At 42.0% G+C, this 20,000-nt stretch overlaps 1 protein-coding gene across 1 annotated transcript in view; it reads right to left on the minus strand.

Moving 5' to 3' along the window:
- The window catches only part of TrissinR (Trissin receptor), a 156,763-nt gene that overhangs the window by 16,397 nt on the left and 120,366 nt on the right, over nt 1-20,000 (minus strand). Inside the window, exon 2 of the mRNA XM_080281437.1 lies at nt 13,631-13,775. Coding sequence (XP_080137563.1) covers nt 13,631-13,752 — 122 coding nt within the window. The 5' untranslated portion in view covers nt 13,753-13,775. The remainder of the gene's footprint in view (nt 1-13,630; nt 13,776-20,000) is intronic.

Here is a 20,000-nt window from a genome sequence, read left to right on the forward strand (position 1 = left end):
GTGAACCCAGTGGACTTCAGGGTGATGCTGGCCTCCTCCTGCAGTTCACCGTCCTCCTTATGGGGCATAGGGAGGAAAGTGAGGGATGTTTGTATAACCGGGCAGTGGAGCCACCCAGTCGTATCGGTGCCACCACGTGAAGGCGTCTCATTCCAGCACCTGAAAGCGAGTGTGAGTATAGAGTGAATGTGGATGAATGTATATAATAAGTAAATGTTCGTGAATAAGTATGGATATTGATGAAGGTGTGGATGTAGAGGGTGGATGTGGAATTTGTTGAAGATAAATGGATGTGGGTATGGAGGGAATGTGGATGAATGTGTGTATGTAGACGTGAATGATGAAAATGACTAAAGGTGGGTGTGGATGTGATGGATGAACGAATTAGCGATGGTTAGATGGGGGTATTTGTTGGCGTGATTGATGGGTGGATGTGGCTGATTTATGGTGATGATGGGAGAGAGAGAGAGAGAGAGAGAGAGAGAGAGAGAGAGAGAGAGAGAGAATGGGTGAAGCCAGTGCAGCATAACATATATACATTTTGTGAATTATTTACGTGTGGCTTCCAAGAGTAGAGTTCTTGAGGATAAAATTGATGATCGGATATTATTTAAGTTGCCCTGGTCTTTCATAATCACCTCAGTAATTATCTTGGTAAGGTATCCAAAATATAAGGTACCCAGCACTCGTATCTGTCTCTCTGTTTCCTCTCTGTCCGTCTATCCATCTATATCTGTGTGGCTATATGTCTGTCTACTCGTATTTATCTCTTTCAATATCTGTCTGTCTATACATCTTTCAATTTCCGTATCTGTATATCTACTTTATCTGTCAGTCTATCTATCTGTGTAATGGAGGATGATCCCTAGCCAAGTTTACTAATTAATTACACTGAAGAAGACATCCTATGTATCGTGCCATGTAAATCTAAAATAATTTCTCTGGACGTAAATGAGTACTGGAACTGTTAGCTTAAGGGAGATGTTCGCTGGACCATAGTTTGAAATTGACTCTCTCTCTCTCTCTCTCTCTCTCTCTCTCTCTCTCTTCTGGAGGGAATAATCTTGCGTACTTCTAGCGGTTCCTTCATCCTTGCGTAAAAAAATGACAAATCATCCGGACGAATTGCTTGCAGTGTTAACAGTTATTGGAGTTTAGCATTTATACATTTCTGAATTATATATTTTTTATTTCGTATCGTATTAATGTGTGTGAGTTTACGACATGGACCTAAGACAGCGCCAGTGCCGTGACCTGTGATGACCTATTTACTAACGCTGTTTATAACGGCCACCTTAGTTACCTCCGCCAGAGGTTGTTTTACCCCGCGTTGGTTGGTTTGTCTGTCTGTTAGCAGAATTACTCATAAATTTATGAACGGATTTTGATGATTTTTTTTGGGGGGGAGAAGGGCGGGGAAAGGTGGGCCATAGACCAGGAAAGAATTGATTAAATTTGGGGGCGGATCCGGATCCAGGATTACGCAAAAGTTATGAATGGATTTTGATGAAATTTGTGGAAGGGTGGGCCATTGGCCGATAAAATTTTGAGGTGGATTATCTCGCACAGTATCTCCAAAAGTCCTCAATGAATTTCAATGAGATTTTGTGGAAAGGTGGGCCATGGACCAAGAAAGAGTTGATTAAATTTGGGGTCGGATCTGGATCCGGATCCGGATCCTTTTTAATGACAACGGCATTGGAGGAGGTATGCTCTCTCCGAGTGCTTTCTTGTTAGTATTGTAGTTATAAATGGTCATTGATAGTTTAGTTACAGAGAGTTAAATCGTAGGGAATAGCTATACTAGGAACGGAAGTGAACATATAAAGTGCGAGCTAATTTATGTTACGATGTATTCATTTTATTACTGTCATATCAGTGGGTTGTAATCAGCTAATGCAGTCACGTGTAATATTGTTCCATGGTTATAGGTAATGAGATGTACAGTGTCTGGCCTGTCTGTGTAAGTACCACTCTGATCCAGTATGAACGAGTAGTCTGTAGTACTCAAAGGATGGTTGGTCATTGTACTGTACATCATTCTTTACATACCTCTGTTATTTATATTATTTTATCCGCCTGTGTACAAAATTACGTCTTTCCTCTAAAATGTGGTCCTCCAGATTTGTGCACTAAAATTGGTTTTAATTTTTGTCTCGTAAAATTACATGTCTAAAGATATCTAGGACTTGACTCCTCAGATTTCCTGCGGTTTTCCACGTCTGTATAATGTCAATCAACGTGTGTGTGTGTGTGTGTGTGTGTGTGTGTGTGTGTGTGTGTGTGTGTGTGTGTGTGCCTAAGTAGTCAGATTATGTTCATTTCTAAGTGATAATAGTCTTTAGTATTTCTTCATTTACAGTATTCCCATCTCTCTCTCTCTCTCTCTCTCTCTCTCTCTCTCTCTCACGACCTAAGCCCCTTAATGAGGCCACTTAGCATCTCCAGGACCATACCCAATTAGAAGCCTCTCCCTAATTGCCCCCAAATGACCCCTGACGCTCGTAAAAGCATCAGCCCATTCACTACGAGGACGGACTAATTTATTCTTGCCGCTACGGGACGATTTTATTCAGTTTAGAACATTTTTTTTTTTTGGGGGGGGGGCGATGGACAAGTCGGGTTTGCTCTTAAAGAAATCTCACTAAAGAAAATGTGTGTGTGTGTGTGTGTGTGTGTGTGTGTGTGTGTGTGTGTTTGTGTTTTTCCGTACAAACACACACACACACACACACACACACACACACACACACACACACACACACCTGTCCCCCTTAAGGCAGGTAGCTTAATTATTCTCTACTACCTGTATGTGGGTGAAGACGAGGGGAGGATAGTGTTGCGGGAACTGAATAACTGATAATCCTTCCACTGTGACCCAAAATTACTGATATACATACCTCACAATACTCCTCTCACTCTAACTTGGCCTAAAATTGCCATCTGTCCATCCTCAGTGCTGAGTGGTAGGATTAACCGTAGAATATGATGCTAGTCACGAAGAAGTGCTGAGGAAAAAGATGTACAGTAGGGCCGTAGCATTATCTTATTCTGCCTCTGAGCTACGTGAAATGAGCTGCCAAAGGACGAAAATCTGGGCCAGGTTAAGGTGAAAGTACTATAGTGGTACCGTTTTTTTTTTTTTTTCTTATCCTCGGGTTTGTAGTCTGTTTATCATCTGACGAAACTGGTCTACTCCGCAGGTTGAATAGTAAGGCGTCTCTCTCTCTCTCTCTCTCTCTCTCTCTCTCTCTCTCTCTCTCTGTCATCTGCCATCTCTAAATTTCCTGTACTAAAAACCCTGGAATCGCTCCGGTAGGGGAGAATGGATGATCAAGTGGGAAGGGAGTTAAAAGTTTGAAGATGCAAATGCTTCTAAGAGGATGCCGCGTCCTCTGGGGTGGGGGAGTGGAGGGGAGGGGAGATAGGGAGTAAGGGAGAGAGTGGAGACGGGGGAAGGTGAGTAGAGAGGGAGGAAGGGAGGGAGGGAGGGAAGAGAGAGGACGAGATTGAGAGGGAGAGATGTGATTGGAGTATTGAGTGGGGAGTGGGGAGTGGGGAAGAGAAGAGGAGAAAGAGAGGGGAGAGGACTTGGGAGGGGGGATGGAGGGAGAATTGGGGTGGGGGAGAGAGGACAGGGGTAGGAGGGAGAAGGGAGACAGGTGGTAGGGGAGATAAGAGAAATGTATGGGGTAGGGGGAAGTGATATTAATAACTAGAGGAATTAGATTTAGCTTTTTTTTTTTTTTTTTTTTTTTTTAAGCCCATCACTACCAAGAGACTCCCCGTACTCTCAAGACTTGAATGGCGTTTATATAGATATGTATTTACTGTATGTATGTATGCATGTATGTATGTATGTACGTAAAATACCGCCACGGAAGTCACCTTGTGTTTTCCTAACCTGACGAAAAATCTTAATATCATTCAGCCCAGTTAATGGCCAGATGTTCTCAGATTGGAGGGTGTATTTGACCAGTAAATAAGGAGACTCAGTTTCTCCCTCATAACTAAGGCTCATGGAATTTCGTGCAGCCGGGATTTAGTATTCAGGGTATGAGAGTGGCCAGGCCTGGTGAGGTAAAAACGATCCGACTGTGGCAGCATTTCGTTCCATCCTCATAACTAAGGCTCAGCGAATTTCATACAACAGCGGCTTTGTATTCAGATTGTGAGAATAGCCCAGTGCCATCAGTAAAATAATAATGATAGTAATAATAATAATAATAATAATAATAATAATAATCTCAGTACCCCTCTCTCCACGCAACGCATTGGGCAATATGGGACTGACTGGTATTTGTATTCTATTCCCTGTCGTAATTTGGACTTGAGTTTGCAGGAGGGACAAGGGAGGGCGAAGGCCAGGTCTCCCCACGTCCCCTGTTCCTCCTACAATAAGCAAAATCTTAACTACGAGAGAAAAATGGTCGTAGATTTTATGTGTATTATGCGGGAAGAGCAATTAAAGAACATTGTATGAAAACCCCCATGTCTCTAGTTCCTCCTGCAGAAAGAATAAGTTACGACAAGGATTTGATCGTATGTTCGAGTATCCAACCCCAGTTTAACACCTCGTATCACCTAGCGGTATTATATTTATTGATTTATTTATTTATTATTGTTTTTGGGCCTTATACTGTGCTCCCTGATGCTCCCCTCTGACCGTCTGTCTTGCGAGTAACGGGGACGGGTCATTCTCTTGCTGTATGGAGGGTAGACTCTTTCACTGCTCCGTGGAATTAACTGAGCCATGCGATCAGTGTACGTAAGAAATATAGACACTTAATGCGTGAAAGGGGTTATGGGAAGTAGAAAACGATGCAGGGTAGGTAATAGAATCCTAGCACAAAATTTCAACAGCAAGTGGATGGGATGAACAGTATTTGGACCACCCTGGGATTGTTTGAATGACTGATCGAAATTTGTAATAAGGGAAATTATATCTACAAAATGGAGAGGGGTTCGCCCGGTGCTCACGTGTCCCGTCGTTTGTCATTAGCTGGATTAAAATATGCGGCTCTTCTCGGTTAATAATAATAATAATAATAATAATTATTATTATTATTATTATTATTATTTATTATTATTATTATTATTAATGATAATATTATTATTATTTGCTGTTAATGCTTTCAGTACATTGACGTTTCTCTCGAGCTCTTGTCTTACGATTTTATCTTGAAGTGGGAAGACTTCTCAGACTGAAGGATTAATGATGATAATGATGATGATGATGATGATGTGACCCCAGCCTTATTTGTACGCGAACCCGGTAACTGCAGGCTAAGTTGCTCGTCTACAGTCCCCCCGCTGCTTTGTGGGTGATAGATAGGGAGTTGAAAGACGTTTTTATAACCGTACCACCACCTGAAGGCGTCCCTCAAAAGCACCAGGGGATATTTTGAAAGAGAATATATAACGCCACCAATTCCAAAAATCCCTCGAGCTGGATAGGTACGAAACATGCAATATCATCGGTAGCATAAATCCTTAATTATATACACATAACCAGTAGCAAATTCAATTCAGAAATGCATACAGGTGGTTTTGATCATATTCTTTTATCAGGTGTATAAATTTTCACCTGTATTAATATTTATGATGCTTATGCCATACACGTGTCCCTCGGCTACCTGCCTATCCCCCCAAAGGAGAATGGTACATTGCAGTAGGAGGGTAATTTCAGCCTGCAGTCCACTGGGTTTACGTGCAGATGAGATTGGGGCTTCTGTCATAGCAGGGGTGGCCTTCTGTGTGTGTGTGTGTGTGTGTGTGTGTGTGTGTGTGTGTGTGTGCAGTAGTTGTTATATACCCAGTAAAAATGTAATAGTGTGGGCGGGTGTCTGGCTGGTGACGAATAGAGAAGAGACACAAAGGGTAGCCACAGACTGAGTTAGAGAGAGAGAGAGAGAGAGAGAGAGAGAGAGAGGGGCAGTGGTTTAGTGGAGGTGGTGATGGTGTCAACTGTGTTATTGTTAGTGTATGTATGTGTGTGTGTGTGTGTGTGAGAGAGAGAGAGAGAGAGAGAGAGAGAGAGAGAGAGAGAGAGAGAGAGAGAGAGAGTTACACAAATACACGACCACATTGACCCCACGTAGCCAACAAAGTGAAGTGGCATTAATATTAATAGAAAAATCTCGATCCCTATTGGAAGGAGCCAAAGGAAAGGAAGGTACATTTCAGGAGTCCCCCCCCCTCCCTCTGCGGCTCCCATGGCCCCTTAGTTATATGTAGGGCAGGAAAATAATTGATATACATTGTACAGGGAAACTATATATGAAGGAAATAATTACTGAAACAGTGTGAAGTAATAAATGGTTAGATAGACTGACAGATAGATGGAGGTAGATTAACACACACACACACACACACACACACACACACACACACACACACACACACACACACACACACACACACACACACACACACACACACTGTACCATCAAGGAGGTATCCAAGGCGACCTGTACTGTTGGATGCAGGATTTTCTCAGAAAAAGGGAAATGAGAACAGTACTAAGGAGAAATCACTCATCATGGAGGGAGGTGACTAGTGGAGTTCCACAGGGCTTAGTGCTGGCACCAATTATGTTTTTAGTATATATAAATGACATAGACAGTAGCACTGGGAATGGAAGCTATCTAAATGTGTTTGCGGGTGATGCAAAAATACAAAGGAAAATTACTAACACTGATTCTTGCAGAGAGCTACAAGAAGAATTTAACTTCATGAATGGAGCAATAAATGGCAAGTAGAATTTAATGTGGACAAGTGTCATGTAATTAAGTTTGGTACAGTGAAAAAAGACCAGACTGGGGTTGTTAGTTAGGAAGATCAACCCATACACATATGAGAAAGGAAGAAGGACCTAGGAGTGATTGTCAATAAGAAACTATCTCCGGTTGACCACATCAGTGAGAGGGTACGGAACATATATACATTGCTTGCTAATATGAAAATAGCATTCACATATATAAATGAAGACATGCTGAGATAGAGTCTTTAATAACATCATTCATTAGACCAACCGTGGAATATGCATCAGTAGTCTGGAATTTTTATCTCAAAAAACATAGATAAAATTGAAAAAGTGCGAAGGGCAACTACAAGATGCGTACCAAGCTTAAGGGATCTAAGCTTCGAAGAAAGACTAGAAAAAACTGAATCTACCTACACTACAGGAGAGAAGGAAAAGAGGAGCCATGATTATGATATATAAATGCCTCTCAGGGAAAGAGAAAATAGACACAAATGAATATACAACGTACGGGGAAGCATCAGCAAGAGGACACTGCAAAAAACTACATAAACAGAGAGGCGATAAAGACGTAAGGAAATTCAGTTTCCCAAATAGGGCAATTGATCAGTGCAGTGCACTACCGAATGAAACAGTGTGTGCCAAACTGTTCATAAATTTAAGGATATGTATGATAAACGTGGTTTAATGCACGGGACAGTAGGAGCCCGACTCATTCCTGTAAAGATACAGTTAGATAAGAACAGTTAGGTAAGAACACACACACCCACACACCCACCCACACACACACACACACACACACAGGTAGGGTGAGGATGTGTCGACATATTTTTTGATAAAGACAAGGCCTCAGAATCTAAAATGGTATGAAATTGAACTAAAAATAATAATGATGGGACATATCATTTCATAAAAAATCTGTAATAGTCCTACTGAAACAAAAAAAAAAGTGTGGAAATCATTGATGCATTTACTAGACTGCGATTTTTTTTTTTTTTTTCAATTTTTCTTTTTGTTTAAAAAAATGAAATGTAGGCAGCAGGAGGCGGTGGAGGTAGGCAATGACAGACCGTGTGTAGTTGGCAGGGTGTAGATGGTAGGGTGGAGTTGGCAGGGTGTGGTTGGTAGAGTGGAGTCGGCAGGGTGTGGTTGGTAGGGTGGAGTTGGCAGGGTGTGGTTGGTAGGGTGCAGTTGGCAGGGAGTAGTTGGCAGGGTGTAGTGGCTGGGTGTGGTTGGCAGGGTGGGGTTGACAGGGTGTAGTTGGTAACAGGAAGTGGAGGCTACATGTAGAAGAGAAACTTTGAGGTGCTTTGACTCTCTCTTTCTCTTTCTCTTTCTCTATCTTTGCTTATTTGTACCTGATTTATTTCCATTCATTTATTGTATTTCTTTCTTTATTGGGATTTTGTTTATTTCTTATTCGGTTTTTCATGTAACACTCCGGCTTATTATTATGATTATTATTATTATTATTATTATTATTATTATTATTATTATTATTATTATTATTGTCGTCGTTGTTGTTTATGGTAAATTTCCGTCTGTCACTACTTACTCATTTTCCTTATTACTGTCCAGTTCCCAACACATTTTCCTCATTCTCTTCACCAACTTTACGTATTTTATTATTCCCCTTATTTCTTTGCCACCTGGTCTCCGTTTGCATAGATTTTCCTGATGTAATGGCCATGCATCATATTATTCTCGGCAGGTAAATAACAACTGAGCATAAGTGATAAAATATTCAGTCGATATTCATAAATCTGACGGTGCTTATGGGGTATATTGGCAAGGCTAGTGATTGGGAGGCACCTGTGAATATACCTCTCTCTCTCTCTCTCTCTCTCTCTCTCTCTCTCTCTCACACACACACACACACACACACACACACACACACACACACACTCTCTCTCTCTCTCTCTCTCTCTCTCTCTCTCTCAAAACCACACCATCCCTCCCCTTTCCCCCCCTCCCCTCTCCCCCTCCCCCTACACACTCCTTTAATCCCTTTGTTGTGTGTTACGCTCTTTGATCTCTCTATTTATAACTGGTGACCTCTTTTTCTATTTTTGACCTTTCTTTTTTCTTTTTTTTTCTTTATCCTTCTCTCTTTTACCGTGGGAGAGAGACATGTAGGACGGTCCCGTTGAAGGTCACTTGTTTCTCTCTCTCTCTCTCTCTCTCTCTCTCTCTCTCTCTCTCTCTCTCTCTCTCTCTCTCTCTCTCCCCCTCCTTTTCCATCTCACTTCTCTTCTTTCACTCCCGTTTCATATATTGTCATCATTTCATTGACCAGTATCTCTTCCTCCTTTTCCTTCCTCATTTCATTCCTCCTCCTCCTCCTCCTCCACATCTTACCCATCTCTGCCTTTTCCCTCCTTCTCTTCCTTGACCTTCCTTCTCTTCCCTTTCCTTCCCTCTCTTCCTTTTCCCCTTTAATCCTACGTCTGGGCCAACAAGGGGGAACCATAAGGTGTTTGTTGTTTGTATATCTGTGTAATTAAAGAAAAAATATTAGGTCCTATATTAGCCATTCCACTCCCAAAATTGCCTCTAATTTACCAGTGCTGAATACGATCACGCGGAAGATGTTTATGAGGTGTCGGCCATTAGAGAGTGTGTACATAGATAACAGAGAGAGAGAGAGAGAGAGAGAGAGAGAGAGAGAGAGAGAGAGAGAGAGATTGATTTTAATGTGTGGAGTGGTTGGATGGACTTTTTTTTTTTTTTTCCGACTCTGGGCGTAGTGTAAACAGTCCGCTGATGTCCAGTATTCTTTTTACGTATTTACGCGCCTGTGCACGCCACCACATCGCCGACAATACCATCTCCCATGCTCATTACATGCCAAGGCTGTCTCACTGAGGGCTGGTGTGATGGTAATAGTAGGGGTGAGTCGTCTGTTGCACTATACCTCATACCAATTAATTTGGCCAGGCATGTATGGCACACTGTTTCTGCCGAGATTCTGATTGGCTGGAGGTGTTTGTTCGATTTCGTTGTTGTTTAAACCTATACTCTCTTTATTAGCAGATGTGATACTGAGCTTGTCGACAATACAATCGTCAAAAGCAATAAGAAATCCGTTATATACTTATCATCAATGAAGTTTTCGTAGGAAGATACAGATATGAGTCAACAAAGCATTATAACAGTCCAAGTCAAGGTCAGCATTCGAACAATTCTTTTAAATCTCCGACACTCCATAATATAACAGAAAATTAGAGAAACCTGCTTAATCTAAGCGTTAGGATAACACATAAATTTTAAGATTAGTCCGTACTGTGATAATAGAGGATATATAATGAAATAATTTTCCTTTAGGCTACTTTGATTTTTGCGATTTTTTCAACCCTCCCTCACCGCAGAACTCGTCTTTTCATTGGAGTTTTTAATTATTCAGAGTTGTGGCACGATTTAAGGGTGCGGACTGATCTTAAAATTAAAATATGTGTTATCCCAACGCTTAAATTAAGCAGGTTTCCTTAATTTTCTGTTATAATATGGAGTGTCGGAGATTTAAAGGAATTGTTCAAAAGCTGACCTTGACTTGGACTGTTTTGATACTTTATTGACTCAATATCTCTATCTTTCTACGAAAATTTCATTGTTGATAAGTATATAACGGATTTCTTATTGCTTTTGATGATTGTATTGTTGACAAACTCAGTATCACATCCGATAATAAAAAAAGTATCAGTTTTAGCAACAACGAAATCGAACAAACACTTCCAGCCAATCAGAATCTCGACAGGAACAATGTTGCCATACATGCCTGGCCAGATTAATTGGTATGAGGTATAGTTCAAACTTTTAGCGAATTCAGTCCACCACGCTGTTCTCTGACCCTTGACCGATTGTGAAATCAAACTCGTTTCCCTTCTGGCAGCAGTCCATCACTCACCACTTGACCACCACCTTCTGTAAGATGGCATCAGGCAGAAAAAGATTTATTATAAAATATACTACGAAATAAATAAGACATCTACTGTATTTCTATCTATCTGTATGTCTAACTATCCGTCAATATACCTGTTTATGTATCTGTATAGATACTAATATAGATAGATAGACAGGTAGGTAGGTAGGTATCGTTTGCACTACAGTCATTAAGGCAGACAGTTTTGTGCTAAGTTTCCATGTTCCTCAGAGAATACAACCTCCAGGGACGACAAGAAGCAACTTTGTCGCAACTGACAGGCCGGTCTGAGAATCGACCCTGATATAGGCCAAGGTCAGAGATGTGTGGTGGACGTGGTGCTTGGGGTGGAGGATGAGGCAGACCCCCAAGGATAACCCCTGGGGGAGGAATGCAGCAAGAGATGTAAGATGTGTCTGGCCATTAGAGAGTGTGTGTGTGTAAACAGGCGGAAGAGCGGAGTGCCGGGGGGAGCTTTATGGCGTAGACGCGGGAGCTATGAGCAAAAGTTCGCCGACGGTCTTTCGTCAGCTTTGTGGCCTGCCTTCCATAACTCTCCCGCTTCCCCAGACAACAGAGAGTTTCCTTCCTGCTCATACTTGCCAACTTTCTTCAGCCTTTGGTATTCCTCATTCCTCCTCAGACAACAGACAGTATCATTCCTTCTCATACTCTTTTGTTGTGTGCTCCATATTGCTTCCAGATAATCGTAGTTCATGTAACACCTTCCACTGAAACAGCCGGCCGAGAGATTGGTTCAATTTTAGTCCTAATTGTATATGAAAACGAGAAACATGAGATACATTACATTACAGTGACAGGCATTACGATGTGGGGGAGGGACAACGTTGCGTAGGATCAGCCGAGGACAACTTTGCTTGATATGGGCTGGGAATCATAGCAGGCCTCTCTCAGCTTAGGAACTATGGCCAGCAGCGGGAAATACATGCTGCAGGGAGCGTTTATCAGAGGTGGTTGGAAGGAGAAGTAGACCAAGAACGATGCGGGTAGTAAAGAGTCAGACAGAGAGGCAGGCAGGCAGACAGTAAACAGACAAAGACGGATAGACAGACAAAGACGGGCAGGTAGACAGACAGACAGACAGACAGACAGACAAACAGACAGATAAATAGATGGATGGATAGACAGACACCATACCCCTCAGATATATGTTGGTGGGTAAAGATATGAGAGTGGAGTATTGAAAAAGAGTTGAAGAGGTGGACAAGGAACAAGATAGATAGATAGATAGATAGACTGATAGAAAGACTGATAGACTTTACCTCCAGACACGTGTATATGATTGTAGTTCCCGTAAGAAGAAGAATAGATGGATGGGGAACAATAGGAAGGGAGAAAGTAGGGAAGGGCTGTGTGTGTGTGTGTGTGTCGAGGGAAGGGGAAGGGTGTTATTGAATAGGGACGGAAATAGTTTGGAAGTCCTTTTGTCGAAGATAGGGCATTAGATAGATGGACTGATAGATAGATAGATAGATAGAGGTAGATAGATAGATGGATAGATGGAAGGATAGAGGTAGATAGATAGATGGAAGGATAGGGGTACATAGATAGATGGATGGATGGATGGATGAATTGTCAGTTAAATAGATAGGTGTATAGATAGATAGATAGACTGATAGATAGATAGATAGTCAAATATGCTGACTGATTGAGAGACAAGTTAGTGCATGAAAGGTTGGGGTGTAAAGTCAGGTGTCCGAAATATATTAAAGAATAAATAGATAAATTATTGTCGGATAGATAGATGCATGGATAGATGGATGGAAGGATGGGAGAATAAACAGATGGACAGACAGTATAACGCCAGACACAGGTAGATACATAGATAGACAGACAGATGTATTGATAGATAGATAGATAAATAGATGAATAGGTGGATAGATAGATAGATAAATAGATGAATAGGTGGATAGATAGACAGATGGATATATGGATGGATATATTAACTGACTGATTGATTGACGGATACGAGGATAGATAGACAGGCAGGGTAGATGAATAGATAGATAGATCAGTGGTAGCCAACTAGTGTGTCTTGTCATACTGATGCACCCTAACAATCATAATACTGTAGGTTTGCCACAGACTGAACGGCATTATTTTTTGTATGCCTGGCCAATAACTACATATGTCTAATAGAGAGAAGGTTTTGGTTCACTAATTCATTGTGAGTGTGTGTGTGTGAGAGAGAGAGAGAGAGTGTCGAAATGGTTAATGTTGCCAGTGAAAATAGAAATGAATTGTGTTGAGAATAAAAATGTGTATGATCTTACTCACGTTGGGAAATACTTGCATGTTTTGAAATTGTGTGTGTGTGTGTGTGTGTGTGTGTGTGTGTGTGTGTGTGTGTGTGTGTGTGTGTGTGTGTGTTTTAAGTTGGCAAGTAGCTGATGCATTAATTTCTATTTACAGCAAAGAAAGGAGAAAAAATTGGGGAATCATTTTTAAAAAGTCATAGGAAAATGTGTTATTTGGAAAGTGTGCGTGCTAGCATCTCTCTCTCTCTCTGTCTCTCTCTCTCTCTCTCTCTCTCTCTCACTGTGTGTGTGTGTGTGTGTGTGTGTGTGTGTGTGTGTGTGTGTGTGTGTGTGTGTGTGTGTGTGTGTGTAAATTTAGTGTAGAGAGTGAGACAATGTGAGGTAGTGAGAAACTGATAGAAACAAAAAATTCTCCTATTAGTTTCAGCAAGGAAGAATGAGAGGTACCAATACTTATGTGTGTGAAAAATTTAGCGTGAGAAAGTGAAAGAATGTAAGATGGTAAGAAAGAGTGACAGAATGTAAGTGAGGAAGAGAGAGAGTGGGAGACTACAAGAATGTGAGAGAGTGGTGAGAAAGAGAGAGTGGGTGAATGTAAAATAGGAAGAGAGAGCGAGAGACTGTAAGATTGAAAAACAGAGAAACATAAATAAAACCGCTTCTACTCACGTCTCTGCGAGGTAGAGAGAGAGGTTCTGGTACACGCAGAAGATGGTAACACAGAAGTCAGCGATGGCCAGGTTGGTGAGGAAGAAGTTGGTGGTGGAGCGCATTCGGGGGTGCACCCACATCACCAGCAGCACCACCAAGTTACCTGTAGGGGACGTGGAGAGGAGGGGGGGTGGTTAGTGGTGGGGGTAGAGGAGGGGGTTAGTGGTGGGGGTAGAGGAGGGGGTTAGTTGGGGGTAGAGGAAGGAGGGGGTAGTGTGGGAGGAGGGGGAGGCTGGCAAAAATCCCCTCTCCCCTTTCCCCTCTTTCCCCTTCATTCTGTCGTCTTCGTTCTTTCTTATACTTTTACCTGTATTTCTCCTGTTCCGATCCATTCCCTACTCCTCTTTCCCCTTATTAAAAAAGAAAAGGAGGAACGAACATCAGAATGAAAGAAGAGGAAGAAAAAAACGGAGAGTAGGAAAGATGGGAGGAGAAAGAGGATTTAAGAAGAGAGGAAAGAGTATGAGGTAAAGAAGATGAAAGGAGAAACAGGGTCAAAGAAGAAAGAAAGGAAAAATGAAAGGAAATTTGTGATGGAAGAAAAGAGAAGGAATAGGAGATCAGTAAATGGTGGAGGGAGTAATAGGGTGAAGGATGAGGGAAAAGAGAAATAGGATGGATGATGAAAGGAGGGAGAAATAGGATGGAAGGTGAGAGAAGAGAGAAGCAGGATGAAGGTGAGATGAGAGAGAAATAGGATGCAAGATGAGAGAGAAATAGGATGGATGATGAAAGGAGAGAGAAATAGGATGGATGATGAGACGAGAGAGAAATAGGATGAAAGGTGAGAGGAGAGAGAAATAGGATGGAAGGTGAGAGGAGAGCGAAATAGGATGGATGATGAAAGGAGAGAGAAATAGGATGGAAGGTGAGAGGAGAGCGAAATAGGATGGATGACGAAAGGAGAGAGAAATAGGATGGAAGGTGGAAGGAGGGAGAAATAGGATGGATGGTGGGAGGAGAGAGAAATAGGATGGAAGGTGAGAGGAGAGAGAAGAAGGATGAAGGTGAGAGGAGAGAGAAATAGGATGCAAGATGAGAGAAATAGGATGGATGATGAAAGGAGAGAGAAATTGGATGGATGATGAGACGAGAGAGAAATAGGATGGATGATGAGGTGTGAGAGAAATAGGATGAAAGGTGAGAGGAGAGAGAAATAGGATGGATGATGAGAACAGAGAGAAATAGGATGGATGATGAGAGGAGAGAGAAGTAGGATGGATGATGATAACGGAGAGAATCAGAAAGAGACTAATTAATGGAGTCTGTGTTAATGACAGGCATAGGAAGGATAATCAAAGAGCTTAAAGGGCTGTCTCTGATCCTTTGCTTAATCAGACATCCAGAATAAAGACGGTCATTACTTATCTCTTGGTTGTTATTTTCCAGCCCGTTGTACAGTTCCCGGCATAATTATCGCGTCACTTTTTTTTTTTTTACTCAGTTATGAAACACGTACAAAGTATTCTGAAAAAAATTGTTAGGCGCCGAAGAAAGCATTACAGTGTTTCGAAAATCAGTGTTCATTGTCTCGCCAGTTATCGTATTGAATTATATCGGTGTCATTCTTTTTTAAAATTTATAATAACTTCCTGTGCAGTGCATGATATGAGGTTGTTTGCCGTATGAATGCCTCTTACGACACGCAGGGAATACGTGGGTAGTGTCCTTTCTTCCATCTCTGTGTTTTGTTGTTGTTTGTAGTAGTAGTAGTAGTAGTATTCAACCCCAGTTACAAGTCATAGTTTTTTTTTTCTTTTTAAGGAAGTATGTGCATCCATTTCCTAACCCCCTTGGCCCGGGATATTATACTCTTATTTTCTACCTAATTCCATGATTTAATTCTGCTGAGAGGGAGTCATAGGAGCCTGAGAGTGTTAATACCGTACAGATATATATATATATATATATATATATATATATATAAAGTTATTATATTGTAATTTTGGACTGCATAATAGAAAAAACGGCAGGACATTAGTCTCTGTTTTGGAGTGGGTGTTGGGTTGATTCTCGTGTTCCTTAAATTTTTAGGGAAATTCCTCAGTTTGTTTATATGGGGTAAAGATGATGATAGGTAGATAGATAGATAGATAGATAGATAGATAGAGATAGAGAGAGAGAGAGAGAGAGAGAGAGAGAGAGAGAGAGAGAGAGAGAGAGAGAGAGATTAATGACGGGTCACTGACTGACAGTTCACGTGATTAGGCGAGCACGTGGCTCCTGAGAAAGAGGGCGGTAGGGAAAGGGAAGGAAAGGAAGGGAGGGAAGGGGTGAGGGAAGGGAAGGGAAGGGAGAGAAGGTAGGAGGGGGGAGGAAGGAGAGCAGGGGGTAGGGGGAAAGAGAACGGATGAGGATGGGGGAGAGAGCGGACGGGTGAAGGAAGGCAAGGGGAATGGAGAGGAGGGAGAGGAAGGGGAAGAAGGGGTGGGGGAAGCGAGAGGAGGGGAGGGATGGGAGGCGCAGGTAGGGGGAGGAATAGGAGAGAGGAGGAAGTGGGGAGGAGACGATGGAAGGGGAGGAAGCGATGATGGGAGAGAGCTAAGGAGCCGGAAGGGGGAAGAGAAAAGGAGATGGGGCAAGAGAGGAGGTGAGAGGAGAGGAAAGCAAGTGAGAGGAGGGAGGGGGATGAATGACGGAAGAAAGAGAGCAAGGAGTATTGAGGTTGTTAATTATAAGGCAGTATTGTGTGAGGAAGCTTGGGGGGGGGGTCTGGGAGTGAGGAGGGGCACACCAGATGCTGTGCTGAGGGCAAAATTGTTTTATTACGTAACAGAAGGAAGTCAGTGGATGAATCCTTAGAGTATAGCAATAATAATAATAATAATAATAATAATAATAATAATAATAGTAGTAGTAGTAATAATAATAATGATGATGATAATAATAATAATAATAATAATAATAATAATAATAATAATAATAATAATAATAACAGTAATAATAGGAAATCCCCAGACGTCACTAGGAATACGGCCTGGCTAACAACGCTGAAGGTCACTGAATGAATGTTTACGCGCTAAGTGTAAGAAGCAATGATGAAAAATAATGAGAAGAATTGAATAACGCATCCTTGACCTTGCTGTGGCTTTCAGGTTGTGCAAGGGAGAACAGAGAGAGAGAGAGAGAGAGAGAGAGAGAGAGAGAGAGAGAGAGAGAGAGAGAGGGAGGGGGGGCTGCGTATAATGAAAGAAATAGGAAGATGGAGGGGATGAGAGAGAGGGAAGGGAGGAGAGGTGGCGAAGGGAGAAGAGGAAGAGGAGGAAGAGGAGAAAAAGCAGAGATGGTTGGATGTGGAGAGAGAGAGAGAGAGAGAGAGAGAGAGAGAGAGAGAGAGAGAGAGAGAGAGGATGAGAAGTAATAGGAGGAGAGGGAGGGGAGTGAGGGAAGAAAGGAAGGAGAGGAAGAGAAGGGAGTGGGGGAGATGGAGGGAGAGAGAATAATGAGAGGGGTGACACTTCTATTTCAGAGCATGATTGGGGAGAGAAAGGAGGTGATGAAAGAAGGAAGGTAGTAATGAGAGAGAGAGAGAGAGAGAGAGAGAGAGAGAGAGAGAGAGAGAGAGAGAGAGAGAGAGAGAGAGAGAGAGAGAGAGAGAGAGAGAGAGAGAGAGAGAGAGAGAGAGAGAGAATAAGGAAGCAATGAATAGTAATTAAAGTGATCAAAATATAATTAGAAGGGAAAGCCAAATTCTGAGGTAGGTTAGGGTAATAGGGAGGTAACTAGGTAAGGACAGGGAAGGTGAGAAAGGGTAGAGGAAGGAAAGGGAGGAGGAAGAAGATGGAGACAAGAAGTAGGAGAGGAAAGAAAGACAGTTAACAATGATAATAATAATAATGATGAGAAGAGGAAGAAGAAGAAGACTAAGAAGAAGAAATGAAAGAAGAATAAGCAGCAGCAGTAGTAGTAGTAGTAGTAGTAGTAGGAGGAGGAGGAGGAGGGGGTGGAGGAAGAAGAGGAAGAGAAGGAGGAGGGGAAGGAGAAGGAGGATAAGAAGAAGGGGAAATAGCAAATGATAATAATACTATTCAATTTAGCCAATGTCATTAATCCCTGAAATCCAGTGACTTATTTTTTCATCCATGTAGCTTAATTGCCATAGTATCAGTAAAAATAAATTAACAAATAAATAAAAATATATATAATTATTGAGTAAAGCAAATGGCCAGATTTTTTTTAGAGTTGGGGTCCACTCAGTTTTCATTTTCTTTTTTTTTTTCATGGTTTAATATGCTTCGTGAGGTGGAATAATGGGAGAGAGAGAGAGAGAGAGAGAGAGAGAGAGAGAGAGAGAGAGAGAGAGAGAGAGAGAGAGAGAGAGAGAGAGAGAGAGAGAGAGAGAGGATTAAAATATGACAACAGTGACACACACCCAAAGAGAGCCAGAGAGAAAAATAAAATAAAAGGATGAACAAAGGAGAGTGAGAGAGGCAGGATATAAAGGGGTGAAAACGGGAGGCAGGGAATAAAGGAAGCAAAACAAGGAGTAGGGATAAGGATGTAAGAAAGAGAGAGGGAGAAATGATGAAAAGGAAGTGAGAGGGGAGGGAGAGGAGGAGGAGGAGGAGAAAATGTAAGGAGAGGGGTGGAAATGACGATGGGGAGAGGGGAAGAGAGAGGGGAGGAAATGAAAGGAGTGAGAATGGAGGAAGATGGAGAGAGAAGAGAAGGAGAGTGAGAGGGAGGGAAGGAGGGGAGAAGAGTGGAGAGAAGGAGAGGGTTTAGAGAGAAGAGAAAGTCGAGAGAGAAGAATCAGAAGAGAGGAGCGGTAAAGAGGAAAAGGAGAGAATATCCAGAGAAAAGAGGAAGAAGAGAGAAGTGGAGAGGGCTAGGAGAGAAGAGGGAGTAGAGAAAAGAAGAAGGAGAGAGAGAGAGAGAGAGAGAGAGAGAGAGAGAGAGAGAGAGAGAGAGAGACAATATAGAGAGGAGAAAGTGAGAAGACATAAAGGGGTGAGAGAAGGGAGCGACCATGCTGAAACTGAATATTTTTTGGCTAAAGTGTGTCGAGTGCAGGAGAGAGAGAGAGAGAGAGAGAGAGAGAGAGAGAGAGAGTCACACTATGGAAACAGCATACCGTATTTCTCCTTTTTAGGATTAAGAGAGCAGACGGTAAATTCAGACAATAATAATAATAATAATAATAATAATAAAAGTAATAATAGCGGCCATCAGAGACAGTGAAAACTATCTTACAAAGCCAAAAATTAATAGACCAAATGTTGAAGTAATTGGTACACACACACACACACACACACACACACACACATCTAATCCCAGAGTTCAGGCAGGGCGGGCAATTCTCATTGATTTAGCGTATTGTTATCTCTCTCTCTCTCTCTCTCTCTCTCTCTCTCTCTCTGTACTTTCCTTCCCATTCTTCTCATTTTCTCCTTCTCTAATTAATCTCATTTTCCTCTCGGCATTCTCTCTCTCTCTCTCTCTCTCTCTCTCTCTTTCTCTGTCTGTCTGTCTGTCTGTCTGTCTGTCTGTCTGTCTGTCTCTCTCTCTCTCTCTCTCTCGCCACCCCCCCTACCCCCGGGAACATCTGGTATGGGCTGATTCCTGAAGACGAGGCGAAAAGGCCAACCGGGGTTGTGCAAGATAGCTCTCTCTCTCTCTCTCTCTCTCTCTCTCTCTCTCCCTCTCTCAACTAGTAATAATAAAGGTATTTTGGAGCAGCAAACCTCTCCCTCTAATACAATTTTCCTAGACTCTAGGCCTAAGGAGTCTCAGGCCGGATATTGGTTTTTTAGGCCGTATTCTCGTCGGTTGAGGAAACACCCTAACACATTTTCCTGCTATTTATTTTGCCTGTTACACCTTACTGTCCCATTCTGTGTTATATAAATCCATCTAACACTGCCATAGTCTGCATAAATGATATACAAGAGGATATTGACCTGCCATATTCAAAAATAAATCGCTGAGGAAGAGGTGTTAGGGAGCCTCCTTACCCGGTGAGAATACAATGCTCACATCTTCGTTCTTCCTTCCTTCCTGCCTCGCGTTAGTTTTCTTCCTTTTTTTCTATCTGCTTTTCCTTTCCATCCTACTTGCGTTCTTCCCAATTCATTTCTTTGAGATTCATGACATTTCTTTCTTCCTCTCCATTCCTGTCCTCCCACCTTCCATTTATTCTCCATTACATTATAAACATTTGCCAACTTTGTAACTCTTCTTCTCCCCTCCCACACATCCATTTCCTTTTCTGAAACTTTTCTTCACTTCCGTCTTTCATTCTTCCTCCTGCTTCCCTTCCTCACAGTATATATTTGTTCATCCTCATTGTCTTCTTCCTTCTGCTGATCCTTTCATTCTTCCTCCTCCC

Source organism: Coenobita brevimanus, chromosome 89, assembly GCF_032717465.1.
Source record: "Coenobita brevimanus isolate Jiangsu-jjx chromosome 89, ASM3271746v2, whole genome shotgun sequence".
NCBI lineage: Eukaryota > Metazoa > Arthropoda > Malacostraca > Decapoda > Coenobitidae > Coenobita > Coenobita brevimanus.